Here is a 19,837-nt window from a genome sequence, read left to right as displayed (position 1 = left end):
ACTTCCTGCGTGCAATAAAGAAGCAATGTCGGCGTGAATTGTAAATATCTATAATATTGGAATTTGGTTTTGCAGACAGTGTGCAGTGTAAAGAAGAATGTTTCTGGGATGGCCATAAACTGGGTAGATGAAGAGATTCTCTGGGCAGATCAGCAGGAGGGAGTCATCACTGTAACAAATATGAAAGGGAACAATTCCCGCGTTCTTCTGAGTTCCCTGAAACAGCCGGCAAATATAGCAGTGGATCCAATAGAGAGGTGAGACCCTGCTTTGTTTCGTCTGAAAGGAAATTGAAATGAGCTTCAAACCTCCCCTAGATTCCTAAATTGTATTGCTTGAAAGGCAAAAGGACTTCTTCTTGAGTGAGATGCCAGTCTTCCTTGACCATGCACGGGTGCCATTTTCGGTAGACACGCCTCCCTGCCCAATGCTCTTCTGTAAAAGCTTAGCTTTCTTTCCCGCTTGAAATCACATGGCGCCTCCAATAGGAAATACATACACATATTGGAATTCTCATTCAAAACAGGTGGACTCCTCCTGGGCAGGCACCAGAAGGGGGAGCTCTGAGGGCCACCACTTCAGTGACTGTTCATTCAGTTACGGCTGTGTTTGATGTGCTCATCCCCAGGTTGATATTTTGGTCTTCAGAGGTGGCCGGCCACCTTTACAGAGCAGATCTCAGCGGCATGAATGTGAAAACACTCCTGGAGACGCAAGAGCGGGTGTCGGTGCTGACCCTGGATGTCCTCGACAAGCGGCTCTTTTGGGTTCAGGACAGTAAAGAAGGAAGACAGGCTTACGTCTATTCCTGTGACTATGATGGCGGCTCCATCCATCTTACTAGACATCAAATACAGTAGGTTTTGCTTTTGAAATGCAGCAAAAACAGTTGCCGCCTTTTTAAAAAATTGTAATTTTATTGATTTATTCAGATTACAACTCAATTGTTATCCCATCACTTGTATCCTCCCGTTCCTCCTTCCCTCCCGCTTTTACCCCATTCCCCTACCCTAGGTCTATGACCGAGTGGGACCTCCTCCCCCACTATATGGTCATAGGTTATCAAGTCTCATCTTGGTAGCCTGCTTATTCTTTCTTCGAGTGTCATCAGACCTCCCCACCAAGGGGAGGTGGTCAAATATGGGGCACCAGAGTTCATGTCAGAGTCAGTCCCCGCTCTCCACATAACTGCGGAGAATGTCCTGTCCGTTGGGTAGATCTGCAGTTGCCGCCTTTTGAAGCTGCTGTGATAAGTTAATCTTACTTTTGTCAATTAACAGGGTACATTAGCTTACACACAGGGTCACCACTTACTTACTGGCGAATGACTCTGAGCAGATCACTTAACTGTTTCTTGTTCTCAACTTTCTTTAGTGTGCATTTGGTAACAGTACCTGTTTTTCTTGGTATCATTATGAAGATTAACTAAATATATGTGAATAATAATTAGCGACGTGTGTAGCCTATGATAAGCTCTCACCTGTTGGCCATACTTCTCCGTCATTTTGCGATTTGTTTTGTGAAGCATTGTCTCTCGTGAGACTCGATCCGGAGCCAGCTTGTGGAAGGAGCAACACTTATCCTGGTGTGAAGCTGTCAAAGCCAGCATCTCACCCACACCCTACTCCACTTTCATCACACGGACAGTGTGACAGAAGAGCGAGAAGGGGGGTGGAACTAAAAAGCCCATCCTATTAGTTCTGAGTATGATGACGTAAGCTGAAATTTAAACCTAATATGTTTTTCTAAACCCAAGTGAGAAATGAAGATTAAGTGACTAAAATTCGAACAACAAGAAAAAAAATTTCAGGCGGGGGGGTTCGGCTTTTTAAAAACTCAAGTAATACACGCTCCGCCATTTAAGCCTCTCCCCCTCCCCCTCCCTTTTCCTGGTTGTTTTCAGGCACCGTTTGTTTGCTATGGCCCTTTTTGGTGACCGTATCTTCTATTCAGTGTTGACAAAGAAGGCAATTTGGATAGCCAACAAACACACCGGGAAGGACATGCTGAGACTCAACTTCCATTCATCCTTCATGGTGCCTGGAGACCTGAAAGTCGTGCACCCACGCCTACAGCCCCGGACCGCGGGCAGAGCTCAGGCTTCCGGTGAGTCCCTCGTTACCTCAGAAGGGCCTGGCACATAGTGACCATTTATCTACTGCCTCAAGCTAGACACTTAGGAATTACGGTGTGTAGGAGGGTGATGTTTTTATTCAACCCTCATCGGTTCTTAGTTAAAACATAACCCTGTAGCAAAAGGCAGATTTAAAAGAAGAAAGCACATTTATTAGCATTTGTCTTCATCTATATGAGGGAGACATACAGCGTCCCTAAGGAAATTAAACCTGGGAAGTCAGTAGATTTAGTCAATTGTTCGTTTATTTGGCTAACATTTACTGCCTACGATTTACTTACTTATGAATAACCATTGTATACACGGTGGTTAAAAACGCAAAATAAAATGCTTTGACTTGAAGTACTAGCACGTTATTTAGTAACAGATGGGAGACAGGATTTTTTTTTTAAAGCAAGTTAATATATAATTATACTGCGAATTGAGTTCAACGAAGGGTACAACGAGAGCAATGGCGGGGTGTGTGGTGCTCTTTGACTGGCTGCTTAGAAAAGATCTATCTGAGCACATGGCCATTTAGAGAACATCTTCAAGGAAGAACAGTACATTTTTAAAGAAGTCGACACGACAGGAGAAGTTCTTTGAGTCCCTACTAACGGCCTCTGTAGATAGGAAAAATCAATGGCAGAGGAAGGCCGATTGGAACTGGTAATATCCAGCCCTCTGGGACTGTCTCCATGCCAGGAGGCTGAAGCTGACTTTGGTAGAGAGAGCACTGAGAGCCAGCCTGGCCCTGAAGAGGCTTAATAGCTTTCAGCTTGAGTGTCTCAATATTTTGGGGTGCATAGTCTGGTAATCTTGATTTTTTTTCCCACCGAAGTTCTTCCATTCTACCCCCTAGGTGCATCTCCAATGTTCAGTGCTATCACCTACATCGTATTCATCAACAGCCTATCCTGCCTGACCCACTTCAGTGGCCACTAACTGAACTGTTTGCCCTTCTTCCCTTTAAATGACAAACCTGATTCACCCACTCTCCTGGCATTCAGATCGAAGCTCACCCTGGCTCTGCTGTTTAACTCACATGCTTCAGTGTCCTCTGCCTACATGAGGGCTGAGGGAAACTGCCCTTCAGGTCCTCAGACTGCCCGCGGTGCTCCTCCATTTAGGGTTTAGTCAGCCTCTCTTTCTGCCTGCTCTGAAGGTGGAGTTCATGTGCTCAGGTCGCCATCCGAGTTAGTGCTCCTCCGCCTCCTGCTTGCCCTCCACCTCACCCTCCATTGCGTTTATTATACATGTAGCTATGTAGTAGCTTGCTTTCTTTTCCACTTTCCTTCCCATTTGTTTCTGTGCGACGTGCAGGAACTTCTGTATTTTTAACCACTGTAAATGTGACATATAATCATACATTTTAAATATGGCTAGCCAAATGAGTGAATAATTGACTAAATCAAGAGACAGACTCAAATTTCTACTTCTAAATGTGTTCTCTACCTGAACATTTCAGCATTTAATTGCTGGGGTTTCATTTTTCAAAGTGTGAGTGTGTGTGTGTGTGTGTGTGTGTGTGTGTGTGTGTGTGTGTGTGTGTGAGAGAGAGAGAGAGAGAGAGAGAGAGAGAGAGAGAGAGAGAGAGAGAGAGAGAGAGAGAGAGAGAGAGAGATTGTGGAATCTGCTACAGAAAAGATGGTACACTGGCATCTCAGATTCAAGTACAAGTTTTCTTCCTTATATTTATTGCCACAAGGGGCGGGGGTGGACTCGTCTTGTTACTTGTTAGACAACCTCCTTTTTCCATATTTTACATGAAGCCTTGCAGTTCCCAGCATGCTTTCATATATGTTATTGTAGTGGTCCATCAAGCAGTGTTGTGGGACAGGGCAGATAGAATAACTGCATGTATTTCATAATTCATAAGTTGAAGACGTGGCATGACTTTTCTATGGCTAGGGAGCTAGTTAGTGACTACAGGCCTTTTCTCAGTTCTTAGCTTATGAGATATGAATTGGTCGGGGGGGGGGGGGGAGGGGCTATGACTCCTAATCAGTATTTCAGATCCTGTTCTTCCCACCATAAGCCTACTCTCTCTCCAGAATCCCTCAGTCTTGGCCAGCTCCTTGGGTAAGAATTTAAGTAAGATCATTGACAGCATGAATTTCAGAGGAAAAATCTAGGGTTTACTGACGAGCAGCCTCAAACCACATGATAACAAAGAGAACTTGGTTGGGAAGCCAAGGCCAGCGCAAAACCAGAAAAACCTGGTGTCTGGGGCGTATCCGGCACTGCGACTTGGCTCCGGTCATTGGCCTCGGTGTACTCTTCATACATAATCCATGTGCAAGGCATCTTTGGATTTCAAGAGCATTGCTACATTGGCCATCATTAATTTAGTTTGCATTGTTTTCAATGCATTAGAGAACAGAGATTCTTCACCTGGGACTTGGGGTCGGGGAGGGGGGTGGGCGAGGCAATGCACTCTGATTTTCATATGTTAGATGAAACATATGAACTATGTCATTGTCTTCTCTAGGAGGCAAATAATCATATAACTTTTATCAGGTCCTCAATGTGCCAGATACTTTTCAACACACATTCTCTAGAGACTGCTGTATTCCTTCTTCAGGTATGCCTGTAATTAGAGCTCTTCTGGGAGGTGGTCAGTGCCATCTGGTTTAGGAGGCAGCTGTAAGGCTACTTCAGTGAAATACTTGGAGGAAATTCTGTAACCTCGCTGCCATAATTGTTGTATGAAACTCAAGTACATGATGCAAACATTGCTTATCAAGGATGCACTATAAGATTGTAGTTCTGTGGACTCAAACAGGCTATTTGTACATGTGCTCCGGAGAGGTCCTTCCAAGGTCAGATAACTCTGAGATGCTAGGGTCAACAAGTTGTTTAAGCTGGCTGATTTTCCTCGAGTGGGATGTCACATGGTTAGATGCACTGCTCCTCTCTAAGGACCATTTAGCCTGTGGCATTTTCCCACTTAATTCTTGTGTACTAGGCCATGACTTAACTATTCTTTCTAATGCAGACCCAATTTTGGGCTCTAGACAATTTTTTAGTTGCAAAGATGCTTTGCAGAGGAAAGTTGTAGGGCAGACTGATTCAAAGCACTTGAGACTTACAGCTAATATCACAAAGGGAGCAACCCTTTGAAGACTCTGTCTGACCCAGGCAGAGATGCTCTCAGAAGCAAAGCCATAAAGCTCTTCAAGAAGAATTGATGTGCTGGCCCATGTGCCTCTTTTGTCTCCAAGCTAAGACAGGCGGACTTTATAGGACTTTAGTTATAGGAGCTTCCTGCTGCTGCCTTCTCACCTGGGTGGGAGGGAGGAAAGCCGCAGCTTCTGATGCCCTGGCTGGAGAGTGTCTGGGCTCTTTCCTCACTTGCTCTGTGCATTCTACAAGGTCAGGATTCTGCCACATGGGCAGCAGATGCATGCCTTTGGTTGTAGAACATCTTCACCAAGGCCATCACTTCTGCCTTCATATCCTACCTGAATGTCTTTGCTCCAAAGGAAATAACTGACCTGTGAACTTTGACCACCACCTCCCTATCTCCAGCCTCTCCAGTCTCCCCATCTCAGTGAAAGGCATCAGTACCTACCTGTCTCCCAGACTGGAAACCCACAAGTTGCCCCTTCCTCCCTGTTTGATGCCCCAACCTCCAGATTCTAACAGTCCTGAACCTATAAGCAAAACTTCTTGTGCCCCCTCCCACAGCTCACCTTCCCTACTGCCCCCCTCCCAGGAAGGTAGATATTCTGCCTCCATTTTCTAGGCTGCAGGGACCAACAACTCCACGAGTGACATTGTCCACCTGACACTGTCCCACTTCAGGTAAAACCTTTGACAACTTCCAGAAATGAACGCACAGTCTCCTCACTGGCCCCCTCTGTTCATTTCTCCGCTCTGTATCTTACAAGGGTCTGTATTTCATTTTCTACCATGATGTATTCCATTCTCTGCCCTGGCCAGCCTCAAAGATTTGACATTCTTCCTGAGGAGGGCTTCCTTTCTGCCAGGCTGGTCAGTACACTCAGGATCCCTCCTTTCCCCTCCCTATCCCTCCTCTCCCCTCCCCATCCCTCTTCTCCTCTCCCCATCCCTCCTCTTCCTCCTCCTCCCTTCTTCATCCCTCCTCTCCCCTCCCCATTCCCCTTCTCCGCTCCCCATCTCCCCCCTGCTTCCCTCCTCTCCCCTCCTCTTCTCTTCCATTCCTTCCTCTCCCCTGCCCTCTCCTCCCCCCTCCTCTCCTTCCTCCTGTCCCCTCTCTTCCCCTCCCCTTCTCTTCCTTGGCCCTCTTCTTATCCTCCGAGAAATAGCTCCCACGCTGTTGCCTTCAAGAACACCTTTCCTGGCCAACTTAATAGTTGCGCCCCAGAGATCTGAGAATATATTTCCAGAGAATGCAGTCTTGGAGAATGTCTCCAATCACATGGCACCCAGCAAGCCTAGCTGTCGTTGTCAATCTCTCTAAACTTCCTTAGCACCTGAGACAGGGAATACAGGCCTCCATTGTACTCCAAAGCCAAGAGGATTTGTTGGAAAAACAAATGTGAATGCCCCTACGTCACCACCATTGGCATGCTCTCCCCTAAATTAGAAGGAGCTGGTTTTCAAGATAGGCAGCGTATGAGAGCATCGCCTCCATGCCGGAGCAGCAGCCCTGAGTTTGCCTAGACTGGGTCATCTAACTTCATGACAACTTTATGGGTGAGGGTGTGATCTGAGTACTGTTTCATAGACTGAAAACATGAAGTTCAGACACATCGCACATGATTTCCACTGTGGTGGGGCTTGGGATTTGAACCTGGGCTGACTGACTCTGTGCTTCCCCGCCCCATGCTGGAGGCTCACTCTAGTGTTCATTTCATAGTGTACATTTCTGTGAACTGTTTTGGGAAAACCGGTTATCTACCATATCATCGTCTATTCATGCCTTCTGTTGGTTAAAGAGATCATGGGGTTAAGGCCTCTTCTTAAGCCCAGAAAATCCTTCTCATACCCCACCCCCTTGCTGAGGTCCTTCCCTCTAGCTGACTCCAAACAAAGACTATAACTCCCATTTGCATTGGCCCAGTTAAGCTCTCCTGCTGCCCTGATCTTGTGCTAGTGCACGTAACGCAGTCTGGGTACTTCAGTGTGCACACTGAACTCCTGAAAGTTTTATGCTTTGACAGCTCACAGGGGCTTGCAAAAGGTCTGGTTTTATTACTTTTGTTCATATTTTGCTTTCTTCTGTTTTCCTTAGACATAGAGTCCAGTTTTGAGATTAAAAGTGAGTTTCAAAAGCATATCCATGAAAGATTTTTCATGCACGTTTCATGTGCATAATACCACCAAATTTCCTTAAGCTACTTTCTGTAGAAATTTTTACTAAAATATGGACTGCTGCTCTATCATTCACAGATACTGCCCTGTCTTAGCGAGTGTCAGAGATCCATGCCAGTGGGAGGGCGTGAGCAAAGCTGGCTTCCTGGGACAGGTTTCTCTGCCACCAGATGCTTGCCGTTTGAAATGCCTTTTAAATATTTGAAATTGTTCTTCACCGTTTCATGTCTCCTTGTCTGCCATGAGGGCTCATACCTTGCCGGTTCCCACATGCCTGACGGTGGGGCCTCTGTTTATCCTTTAACCTGTGGCTTTTTCTTGTCGTGTGTTCGTTCAAGAAATCAGTTCACTTGTCCCGGAGAGCTGGGCACTTTCTGAATTTTCCATATCTTGTCTCTATGGTGTCATTTAACAAGTTGCTTCTCCTTTTTGTTCCCAGCATTGGCACTTTAGCCCCAGAAGCCTGATGAGCATCAACTTTTTTCCCCCACAATACTTTACGAATAAGACTGTAGGTGGCACTGCACATCTCCTATTGTACCAATCTGTGGACATACACGGGCCAGTTCCCATTATGTTTTTGCCTAGCCAGTAGGTCAGAAGTCAGATTGGCCTATCATCTGTAAAATTCCCCATCAGTCCTTTGCCCAATGGCTTTAGAAGCTACTGATTAGTGCCTACTTCATTAGTGCCATTTTTAAAAAAAATTTAGAGTTCAAAGTGAAGCCACTCTTATGCAGAACGGAATCTTTGCATGTCAACTATATTATTGCTCCAAGGAGCTATTATAGGAAATGCAAAGTCAAAGCTTGATCCTTTCCCTTGACATACATGGTTTCAGAATAAAGAGTTAATTTCCCATTATCACCCAACACAGCTTTTATAAACTCATGTTTTTCTTAAGTGGTTGGCACAATTCTATTGGTTGTTATTAGCCTCTTGATACTCACTCTGCAATGTCTTTCCCCAGAGGAGCTCATGTGAGGCTTGCCCACATGGAAAGATGAACCCTACATTCCTCTCCCTGAGGTGGTGCTGATGCTAAAGGTCTGGAAAGCAAGGCTGAGGCTGAGCTTACAGTGACCACTAGTGGCATCCGGCCACTGTGTCACTGGGGACACAGGTGAAGTGAAAGTAGTGACAGCGAGAGTAGAGTCCTGCACACCTGGTATTTCCCACCTCTATTCTATGGGGTGGCCAGGCTTGTCAGAAATGGGCATAAAATAAGAGTATAATGCTATTCCCAGCCCCCCTCCCCCAGTACTGGGAATGAACACAGGGGCTAGCGCGTGCCAGACAAACACTCGCTACAGCCCTAGCCCCAAAGTACTTTTTTCAACCTCTTCAAAGCTGTTGGTTGCTTTATGTTCCGATTCTTACAGGAATCCTGAAGAATAAAAATAGCAAGTAGCCAAATCCTGTTCAGCGATTAAAAAACAAACAAACAAAAAAATTCCAGTAGCCCAAAATGGCAATTCTTGTACTTTTTTCTTTGTGTGTCTATTCACAGAGACCCTCCCTCCCCTAACCTATAGTAGATACTTTGGGAAATCTCTGAGGAGGTTCAGGTAATTGTTTATGAGAACTCACCAGTAAGAAAGGATATGAACAAGTGAATCAAAAATGTAATAATAGGTTTTACAGAGATTTAAACACACTGTTGCATTTTAAATATGTATGTATGCACACACACCACACACACACACACACACACACACTCCATATATACATGATAAAAAGTGTAGTCTGTATTTAGAAGGCCTAAAGTTGCATCACAGTTCTATGCTTACTTGATCCTTGACAAAATTCCAATTCTTAGTCTGTACAATGGAAAATAATATTTGCTATAAATATTCCAAGGGTTTGTTCTGAAAATTAAGTACCATAATGTACTTTATAAAATGGTAGTTTAATTTTTGTTGATATGTGCTAAATATTTAAGGAGTGCCAAATATTTAGTTATGAGAGTCATTAGGGGTTGGGTGGTGGTGGCTCATGCCTTTAATCCCAACACTCAGGAGGCAGAGGCAGGCAGATCTCTGTGGGTTTGAGGTCAGCGGTTCCACCTAGCCACAGAATGAGTTTTAGGACAGCCAAGGCTACACAAGAGAAACCCTGTCTTCAAAACCAACCAACCAAGCAAACACACAAACATAATCACTAGGATGAATGCCCGAACGAAAAAAGACTAGAAAAGCCTTGTTGATGGGGCAAATGTTACACAGAACTTAAGATAGAAAAAAGCATGAAGGTTGTGGGAGGCAGCAGGCTAGGGGATCCTCCTGCACTGCTTAAGAATTGGGCCGGGGACAACTGTGACTTACAGAGCTGGGGGACAGCTTATGATGGACTGTGTACTCAGTCAGTAGTGACCGTGAGCACAGCGGGCTGTGAACATCAAACTCCGTCATTAGGAGCTTTAATTGATCTCGAGGGCAGTCTAAGCCCTCTGCCCGGCTCTGCGAAGGGTGTTATCTGAGGACGGCATTCCGAGTGTTAGCTTTGGCCGATTTTGAAGCTAAAGAAAGGCAGATGAAGCAGATTAAACAAAAATATAACTCACAATCCTGTGTTGGGCAACTTCCTAAGATGACCTTTCAAGTGTTTAGCGGCTGAACTCAGGTCATGCAATCAGCATAGGCACAAAACAGCGACCATTTTCCATCTGTGTTCAGCACTGAGGCGTGGCTTATAGTAAGAGTGAGTATCATTTGAAGGCACCAGCAGGGGGCAGTGTAGAGCTAGCAGGGTCTCAGGTCTGTCTGTGGGGTTGATTGGGATTTAGGGGGCAAACCGAACAGGGGTACCGGGTACCATGAAAGACACTACTCTAGGTTCTAGGGAGACAATAAACATCAGTGGAGTATATGACTTATTCCCAGCTCCTCATCAATTAAAAACATGGAACTAAGATACATAGCTATAATGAGGGTGATGGTGGTCCAGATGAAAAATGAAATAGAAACAAAAAGTAAGATAGACAATAAGAATAAAACCCATCATACCTCGCCGACCCTCATAGCGAATGTGTTCTTGGTCAATCACTTTGGTTTTTCTATTACCATGTATCAGGTTTGAGGTCTTGAAGATGCAAATTTAGAGGAATTACTGTAAACAATTCTGTTTAGAATCATACAAGTTTCTCTCAAAGGGAAGCTGGGTGCCGTGGTTCATACCAATGACCCCAGCATTCAGGAGACCGAGTATGAGGACGGAACATTTGAGGTACAGGTGGACTACAAAGCAAGAGCTTGTTTGGGAAGGAGGAAATATGGCCTGCCAATGTAGTTCAGTGGTAGAGCTCTCACCTAGGCTGTACGAAGCCCTGAGTCTGATCCTTAGCACTGCAAAAAGTTTATTTGTTTGTTTTTAATAAAAGGAGAGCAAGGTGTCTGGGAGTATCTTCTATTTCATGTATTAGGAAGCGAAGGTCAAAGAGATGAAGTGATTTGTTGTAAACAACAGAAACAGGACTTGGTTTTCATGATTTTTAGTCCTATAATTGTCTACCATGCTGGGCGTGGAAAGACATTTGTAAGGGGTATTTATAGGAAGTGTAACCTCCTTTTTTCTGTCTTAGGGAAGTGGTGGCATTTTGGTGTCATTAAAAGCCTGACTTGGACTCTTCTGGATTGGTGTTGTAACATTCACTTGGAAAGTTAGACAACTTAAACATGCTTTACGCTCTGATTTTTGATGATCTTGTTTCCAGTAACTATACAGTTCTAGTTTTATTTGTTCACTTTTATTATTTGAGGTATTTTATTTTTAACATTTTTATTTTCAATGTTAGCAGTAAATTCTCTTCTCCTCCTCCTTCTCCTCCTCTCTCCCACCCCTTTCTTTTTGACAAGGACTTGTAGAGCAGACTGGCTTGGAACTTGCTACATAGCTGAAGGTGGCCTTCAGCACCTCTCCTGCCTCCGCCTTCTGAATGCAGGGAAGACAGGTGAACACAGCTCCATGCCGTGTGCACAGTGCTGTGATGGAGCTGAACACAGGGCCTCCTGAAAGTTAGGCAGGAACATCACCAACTGAACTACGTCCCCAGGCCCTGATTTTGCTTACATTTTTGATAGCATAAGTGAACTACAGAAATATGAACACTGTAAGTACATAACTGACATAAAACTACAGAAAGTAAACAAAATTTTAGAATTAATCGCCAAAAGACTGTCCGATGGAACTCAGCATACCCAGTAGACAGTGGGTTGTAAGTGTATTGTAAGTTGTCAAGATGGTGGATTAACTCTGCTAAGACATTTGAAAAAAGTAATTCAAATAGTTTTTAGTAAGCTACATTAGCTAAAAGTAGTTACTTACCTGCAACTAACATGCAGTAGCCTAGGCTAGACTTATTAAAAGTGTATTTTGAATGCCCTGGCATCAGGATTGCTCTTAGCTTCTGTAATATGTAGACTCCTGGGGGGGGGTCCCCTATTCTATGTTTCTCACTGATGTTGACTAAAAATGCATGGCAGGTCACGGGGTTACGCTAACTGAGGTCCTGCAGCAGGTCCTGGACAGACACAACCACAGAGATGTCTCACATCACTGATTGGTTATGTGACCTGAGCAATCAGGAGAGTGATGCCAGCAAATCACGGCGCAGTTTGGTTTCCCAAGCAGGACAATGCTGTTCTGTTTTAGCCCTGACAAGGGGAGGAATGGAAGCCAACCGATCTGATCTTTGTATGATGCCATTTCCTCTTTCCTACTCAGGCCAGCTGCTCCACTGCTGGCAGCGCGGCACCTCTCCACATTTAGATGAAATGCAGCTCAATTTATGGGTTGCAAATTAAAGCCAAAGAAGCCATTTAACTAAATTCATTCAAAATTTATCTTTTGACCCTGTTTTCACTTCTCTCTCTTTCTCTCTCTGTTCTTGCCTCTGCCTCTGCCTCTGCCTCTGCCTCTGCCTCCAGGGAGCTGGGGATAAAGGCTCGTGCCCCCCCCCCCCCCCCCCGCCCATCTCCAATCGTCTTTCTTGACCCTTCCCAGGTCTCTGTATTTCTGGCATTCTGAAATTTTGCGCTTACCCTCAAGCTTACTTCTGTATTTCTAAAGCACTGTACAAAATACCAAACGATTAAAATTGGTAAAATGGAGGAGGGGAGCAAAAATAGGCAGAGTTCTTGTTACCTTTTTGAAAAAGGATACATGTTATCGTCGTTAATTCTTGACATTTGGCTCTAAAAAGTCAAAAGCACTTATGTTAACCCACTTACTCATCGTAGTGCATTTAGCCTCAATTTATGTTTAATAACCACAAATGTAACGCTATCACTCAGTTATACCGTGACTTAAACCAACTCTAGCTAATGCCCCCGCCCCCCCAAGCATCCGTTTCACTGAGCATACTTTATATCCCCTGGGATATTTCGTAACACACGGGATGCTAGCAGGAGTAAAACGAAATATCAGGAGTAAGGCATATGTCAGTGGTATATATTAAGTATGAAACCCCTTTCTTTAAATAACAGTATCAGATCTGAAGCATATTTCAGTCAAGAAGGCATTTTAAATTCTTAAAGACATAGTATGTATGGCTTCTATATACAAATACCAAATAAAATGAAAGCGCTGGTAAGTTATGCTCATTTGCAAACTAAGAAAGGCCGGCTCCTGCTAATTAGGACGCCCTGCCTTGACCCAGAGTCCGGGCAGGAGCCTTGTGATTAGGCGAATAAAGAGGCTTGGGCACTGGCGGTGGGTGGGAGGGGGAGCCTGTTTGCGCGCTGATTGGAGCGGAGCTGCGCACTAGGCGGCGCCGCTGTGACGTCACGGGGAGGTTAGCTCTCGTTCTCCCCGCCCCCCATCCCGCCCCCGCCCTGTAAAATCAATAGGAGTTCCAGAAAGGCCCTCTGTCAAAAAACCGCATCTTCTCTAGCTCTGAAATAAACCATCTTCCGTTTTAGACTCGGAACTTTGCGAACAGAGGAGAAGACAATGCCGCTACAGCCTGTGTGAGCGAGGCCCCAAGTCCCACGCGTGCGCATGCGCGGAGGGCTATGCGTTAAGCCGAGACCGGAAGTACTGCGAAGGTAAAGGGCGCGCGCAGGGAAAGCAAGCCCTTTGACAGGCGAAAGCTCGCTGCAGGTGGAGTGCGCCTGCCTGGCTGATTGTGGGTCGTTTTCGTGGGAGGCAGACGTTGCCCACGGCCTCCAAGGGAAACAAACTTAAGTCGTTTCCCTCCCTCCCTTTCTTCCTTTCCCAGGAGAGAACTGTTTCTTATATTTTAATTTCTGTTACACTCTCAGGTCTTTTTATATACTTCTGTTGCTAGATGCAGCCCATTAGGAAGTTACTGGGGGGCGGGAGGGGGGGCTGATAAAAGGCCAGGATTTTTCTTTTTCTTTTAAAAGATTTATCATTTTAATTTTGTGTTTATGAGAGCCTGCATGTACAAAGTGCATGCACCAAGGGCATGCCTGGTCATGTGGAAACTAGAAGAGGGAGGGCGTGGGGACCCTCTGGAACTGGGATTAAAGATGTGAACCACCATGTAGGTACTGGGAACCAAACCCAGGTCCTCTGTAAGAGCAGCGAGTGCTCTTAACCTCTGGGCCACCTCTTCGGATTTAAGCCAGAGTTTTATGAATGCAGTCAATAAATCTTTTTTGTTTCCATGTCTTTGTGCAAATTATCGGGATGAGCAATTTCCTTTCTTAAACATATATAGGAGTAATTCCATACTACAACCAGATTGAGGGTGTCCCTCACATCTTAACCCACACAATAGCTAGAGAGAAGCTTGGGAAACCGAATCCAGCTGGGTCCTTATCTAGGCCTCCTCCTGCTTGGACATTCCTGGTCCAATATAGTAATCCTTAGAGAAATTACTTTTTTTTTTTTTTAAGAATATGCAGTTGTGTACACAGAAAAACCAAAAGTAGAACAGGAAATATCCTAAACTTGCTAAAAAATCTCCAATCCCAGCTTCATGGGAGGCTATGAGAAGATTGAAGTTCAAGGCCACCCCTGGGCTTCCTAGTGGGTTCAAGCCAGCTGTGGAGGTGTAGCCATCTTTTCTCCAAATAAAGAAGAGGGAATGCAGCTTGGTAACAGAGTGCTTGCTTAACACGCAAGACCACTTGGTTCAACCCTCAGAGTCACAAAAAGGAGTTCCTAGCTCTGCAGGTGGTCTTGTATCAACTTTTATTAAAGGGTAAATGGCAGTCTAGACATTTGAGACAGGGATAAGTAACTCTGGCGCAATAGGAGTGACTTCGTGAGCGCTGAGCTGATTTCTGTCACCCTCGCCCACGGTGAGTTACAGCACAAGCAAGCTTGAGATGTCCTACCTTGTGCTAATTAGGGGTATCACAGTTTATTTTCATGGCTAACTGACTGTGGGTTGCTGTTCTCATTGTGCAGATGTCAACGAGTGTGCCTTTCAGAATCATGGCTGTACTCTTGGGTGTGAAAACACCCCTGGGTCCTATTACTGCACATGCCCTACAGGATTCGTTCTGCTTCCTGATGGGAAGCGATGTCACGGTAAGCCACAGCAAGCCGTTATTGTATTATTTTCTTTTCAGTAAAGGCCCTAAGCTGGCCGTGATCTGAGTGGGTGGTCTTCGGTTGGCAGTGCGCATCAAGAGTGCCTGGGGGTTTTGCCTCATTTTGCTTTTATAAAACACGGCTAGCTGAAGCTGGACGTTGTGGTACAGACTTGTAATCCCAGCACTCTCAAGGCTGAGGTGGGAGAATCACAAGTTCAAGGGAAGCCTGGCCTACCCAGAAGGCCTTTGTCTTAAAAGCCAACAACCACATGTATAACTAGGCTCTATTACAGGCCTATTAAAAAAAGAAAAAAGGAAATAAAGCCATCAGGGTGAGAGAAATAAAACTATAGTAATAAACAAACATACATATTATATTTTAATCTATATTATTTAATGTTTAGATATAATCACAATACTACTTTTATATTCTTATAATTTGACAATATTTTGTTGTTGTTGTTGTTGTTGTTTTGAGACAGAGTTTCTCTGTGTAGCCTTGACTGTCCTGGACTCGCTTTGTAGACCAGTCTGGCTTTGAACTCACAGCGATCAGCCTGCCTCTGCCTCCCAAGTGCTGGGATTAAAGAGACAATAATTTTAACAGCATCAATTTTTTTCTTTTATCTTCTATTATGTGACACTATAAAAAACTAATAAAAATAAAACCTTCAAGTACACATAAGCTTGTACTGTAGAGGGTATAAGTTTAAATTATCTTATTTAATTTTTTTGGATTTTTGAGACAGAGTTTCTCTGTGTAGCCTTGGATGTCCTGGACTCGCTTTGTAGTCCAGGCTGGCCTCAAACTCATGGCAATCCACTTACCTCTGCCTTCTGAGTGCTGGGATTAAAGGCATGCACCACCACAACTGGCTAGGTTTAAATTATCTTTTTAAAGTTCCCTACATAATTTATTTGTTTGAATAACATGTATTAACTTGATGTATCCATCTCTTTCAGATTCTTTTTTTTTTTTTTTTTTTTTTTTTTTTGGTTTTTTGAGACAAGGTTTCTCTGTGTAGCCTTGGCTGTCCTAGACTCGCTTTGTAGATCAGGCTGGCCTCGAACTCACAGCGATCCGCCTGCCTCTGCCTCCCGAGTGCTGGGATTAAAGGCATGTGCCACCACGCCCGGCCTCTCTTTCAGATTCTTATTATTCTTTGTATAGTATTCATTACATTCACTATTTTTATTTACTCCAGAGCTTCTTTTTTTTAAAGATTTATTTATTATGTAAACAGTATGCATCAGATCACATTATAGATGGTTGTGAGCCACCTGTGGGTGCTGGGAATTGAACTCATGACCTCTGGAAGAGTAGTCAGTGCCCTTAACCACTGAGCCATCTCTCCAGCCCACTCCAGAGCTTCTTCTTTTGTGGATTTTGTTAATTGTGCTTTTGAAATGTCCCTGCAATGGTCTGCAAACTTGTAATTATATCTATAGACTGGAATAGATTCAACATTGACATTTCTTGGCCAGAATACATTATAAGTAAATTTGTACTTCCACCAAGATATAGAGTTTTGAAGTAATATTCTAGCCCTGTCATTAAAAAGCTTTTTGCTTGGTTTTTCAAGACAGGGTATCTCTGTGTAATAGCCCTCGCTGTCCTGGACTCTCTTTGTAGACCAGGCTGGATTTGAACTCACAAAGATCCACCTTTCTCTGCCTCCCAGAGTGCTGGAGTTGCAAGTGCACCACCATGCCTAGCTGAGAACTTTCATTTACAATTTGCTTTCCCAAGACATGAATCTTACAGTATAGGACAAATTAAGTGGAAATTTGTATTTAGAGGACATAGTTTGCTAGTGAATTAGTCATTTCTAGGTTTGGGGGCATCAATGTTAGAGTGTACTTACTAAACAGAGAAAACCAAAAAACCTTGTGAATTCCAATGGATATCCCCAGTGCCAATTTAGGATTTCAGATTTCTAGTCCTGGTTTTTAATTTACTGTTAGCACTACCAGTGTACGAACGCATGTCTGAAACCATGCAGTCCTGTTTCACAGGTGATGGAGAATGTCTGTCTGTATATCATCTGGGTTTATGAAGCCAGACTCATGGAAATGGATGGATGATAAATAACGAACTGTTTGGAAATTACCTATCATCATTGCACATATGAGACTTGCTTCCAACCTATTAGTAAATATCCTAAAAGATTGGATGTAAATGGGCTGACTATAGGCCCCATCATTTGCCAACAGTAACAATGCAGTTTTACTTAATTCTCAAAGCTTCAAGAATTTCTAAAAAACACATTATAAATTTGTATTTGAATTTAATGGAATTAATTTTTCATGCAAGGTACAGAGTAGGGTTTAAGTTTGCTTAAATCACTATGCAGTTATTCCTAGATCTTCACTTTTTAAACGATTGATATTTTGTTCCTTGTTTTGATGTTTTTCAATTCTGTGGCATCTTATAAACATTAGATTTTTGTTTAATTCAGCTTCCTCCTTTCAGAGTAGCAAGTGAGTGTAACAAAATTTCACAACCCAATTTAACACTAACCTTACTTTGTTCTTCCTTGATTAGAACTTGTTTCCTGTCCAAGCAACACGTCAGAATGCAGCCATGGCTGTGTTCTGACATCAGATGGTCCACTGTGTATCTGCCCTGAAGGTTCAGTGCTTAAGACAGATGGGAAAACGTGCAGTGGTGAGTTTATTTGCCTTTTGTTGACTTGACAATATGAATCTTCTAAGAGACACTAAAAGTATAACCTTATTGTATAAGCAGATGAGATTATCCAGTTATCACATACCAAAAGACACATATGCAACAGATTAATATGTAAATTTGAGAGGTTTTTAAAACATCAGAGTGGAGTGATTTCTAGAGTGTTCTTTGACATTGTTAGTCCTAGACTAGCATTACCAGGTCCTAGCAGTGTGGTGTAAGTGGTTCATATGATCTTAGTGCTGCCAGAGGGACGCAGGGTGCCCAGTATGTTGTAGGAAACTAATAAATAACCCTGTGCTTTTCTCTCCCTAGAGGCTTAAGCATACAGAAATCTGGATGGAACTCAAGATTAGCAGAAGAGTTTTAAGTAGTTTTTAATTGTTTAGAAAATATGCAAAAAATGAAAACATGTATTTGGTGAAACTTAGGTTTGCCCAAATCTAGAATTGAAAATAAAGTGAGTTTAAGGTCGTTGAAAAACAAAACAAACAAACAAAAAGGCAAAAGCCAAGAGGCCAAAAATGTATGAGATTTAAAAATTGCATTACTCAGCAAGAACAGTTAGGACATAATCAAAATGCATTTCTTTGTCCACACAGCTGCCAGTGTGTGTGTGTTTCTGAACTCAGTGGTGTAGCACAAAAATGAGGGCAGTGGAGTGTGAAGGGTTAACACCAACATGCTGGGTTATGGGGAAGTGGATACTGTGACATTTCCCTCTTAACTCTGAAAATAAACCTGATGGCAGCCAAAGGATTGACTAAGAAGATGGATCTTGTTATAGTTATTTTTTATATAACTCTGTTTCTCTTAGTTTGTCTTTTAACCCGTCTATCACACAAATATTGGAGATGCCTTTATATTTATTTGTTTATAAGGTTTTACGACACAATCTTGAGCAGTTTGTTTGTTCTTAACCTTCTATGTTATCTTGACTCCATCTTTGCCAAAATCCCCAAGTTACTTGCTGTTTAGTTCTTTCTTTGCTCCAGCTGAGTCTTCTTCATCCCTGCTGCACCTCAGCCTGTGGTTGAATCCCCTGGCTGAATTCCCTTGCTGAATCCCCTGGCTGAATCCCTTACTTCCTCTTCTAACTCCTCCTCCCCTGACTGGCAGGAAGTCCAGCCCTATTCTCTCTCCTGATCATTGATTGGCTGTAAGCTGCTTTATTGCCATATCAGGGGACAATTGGGGAGCAGCGTTCATATAACATTTAGTCAGGAAATTCTTGTAGTAAGGCTCCCAACCAGATATGGGGGGTGCAGAAATCAACTATTTGAATTACACACTAACCTTATGCCATCAGGGTCTAAAAGGAAATACAGTTGCTTCCTTAGAGTTCTTTCATGAAAAATTATTCTATTTTGTGTGATATGACATCATTACCCAGTGGCTGGTTTTTGTAGGTTGTTCATCAACTGATAATGGCGGATGCAGCCAGATCTGCCTTCCTCTCAGCCCAGTATCCTGGGAATGTGGCTGCTTTCCTGGGTATGACCTACAATTGGACCAGAAAAGCTGTGCAGCTTCAGGTTAGTGCCTTGGTTGTTTGAAAGTCTCTCCTTGAAAAACAGATTATTTAAAAATAGTGTCACGTTAGAAGTATGAACACATTACTCGGGAGGCAGAGGCAGGTGGATTGCTGTAAGTTCGAGGCCAGCCTGGTCTACAAAGTGGGTCCAGGACAGCCAAGGCTACACAGAGAAACTGTGTCTCGAAAAACCAAAAAAAAAAAAAAAGTATGAAAACGTAATTTGCTTTTGATTCCTGTGGTTCGGGTTATTTAATGTCGTCCTTTCTATGAATAAGGACTGGGGTGACATCGTGTGGTGGTGCTTCCCAAGAAGAGGAAGGAAGTCTTCCCCCTGTCTTTGTCGCGCTGGTGGGCAGCTGAGCACACTAGTATTGCAGGAGTCACAGAAGAGAGTGCAGTGAGAAGCAAGAGTCACAGTGCCGTGGGGTTTTAGGCACGCTGAATTCAGCCATGTTTGAAATTTTTGTTAACAGGACCACAGCCATTTTTACTGTTTGCCAATTCTCGGGACATCCGACACATGCATTTCGATGGAACAGACTATGGAACTCTGCTCAGCCGGCAGATGGGGATGGTTTTTGCCCTGGATTATGACCCTGTGGAAAGCAAGGTACACCTTCTGGGTTTTTGTTTTTGTTTTTGTTTTTGTTTTTCATGAACAGAATATGAAATTGCTATTACATGACTGGAGG

General features: G+C 43.6%; 1 protein-coding gene across 4 annotated transcripts in view; it reads left to right on the top strand.

Moving 5' to 3' along the window:
• LOC311583005 (pro-epidermal growth factor-like) overlaps positions 1-19,837 on the top strand; it is a 122,459-nt gene that overhangs the window by 63,430 nt on the left and 39,192 nt on the right. For all 4 annotated transcript variants that reach the window (XM_084756359.1, XM_084756360.1, XM_084756358.1 and 1 more), the window contains 8 exons: positions 76-257; positions 629-856; positions 1,904-2,106; positions 13,333-13,458; positions 14,792-14,914; positions 17,465-17,587; positions 19,018-19,143; positions 19,619-19,755. In XM_084756359.1, coding sequence (XP_084612485.1) covers positions 76-257; positions 629-856; positions 1,904-2,106; positions 13,333-13,458; positions 14,792-14,914; positions 17,465-17,587; positions 19,018-19,143; positions 19,619-19,755 — 1,248 coding nt within the window. The remainder of the gene's footprint in view (positions 1-75; positions 258-628; positions 857-1,903; positions 2,107-13,332; positions 13,459-14,791; positions 14,915-17,464; positions 17,588-19,017; positions 19,144-19,618; positions 19,756-19,837) is intronic.

Source organism: Acomys minous, assembly GCF_964271855.1.
Source record: "Acomys minous genome assembly, chromosome: 14".
In the NCBI taxonomy this organism is placed as follows: domain Eukaryota; kingdom Metazoa; phylum Chordata; class Mammalia; order Rodentia; family Muridae; genus Acomys; species Acomys minous.
The sequence above is the reverse complement of the archived record's forward strand: the minus strand, read 5'-3'. Positions and strand labels throughout refer to the sequence as shown.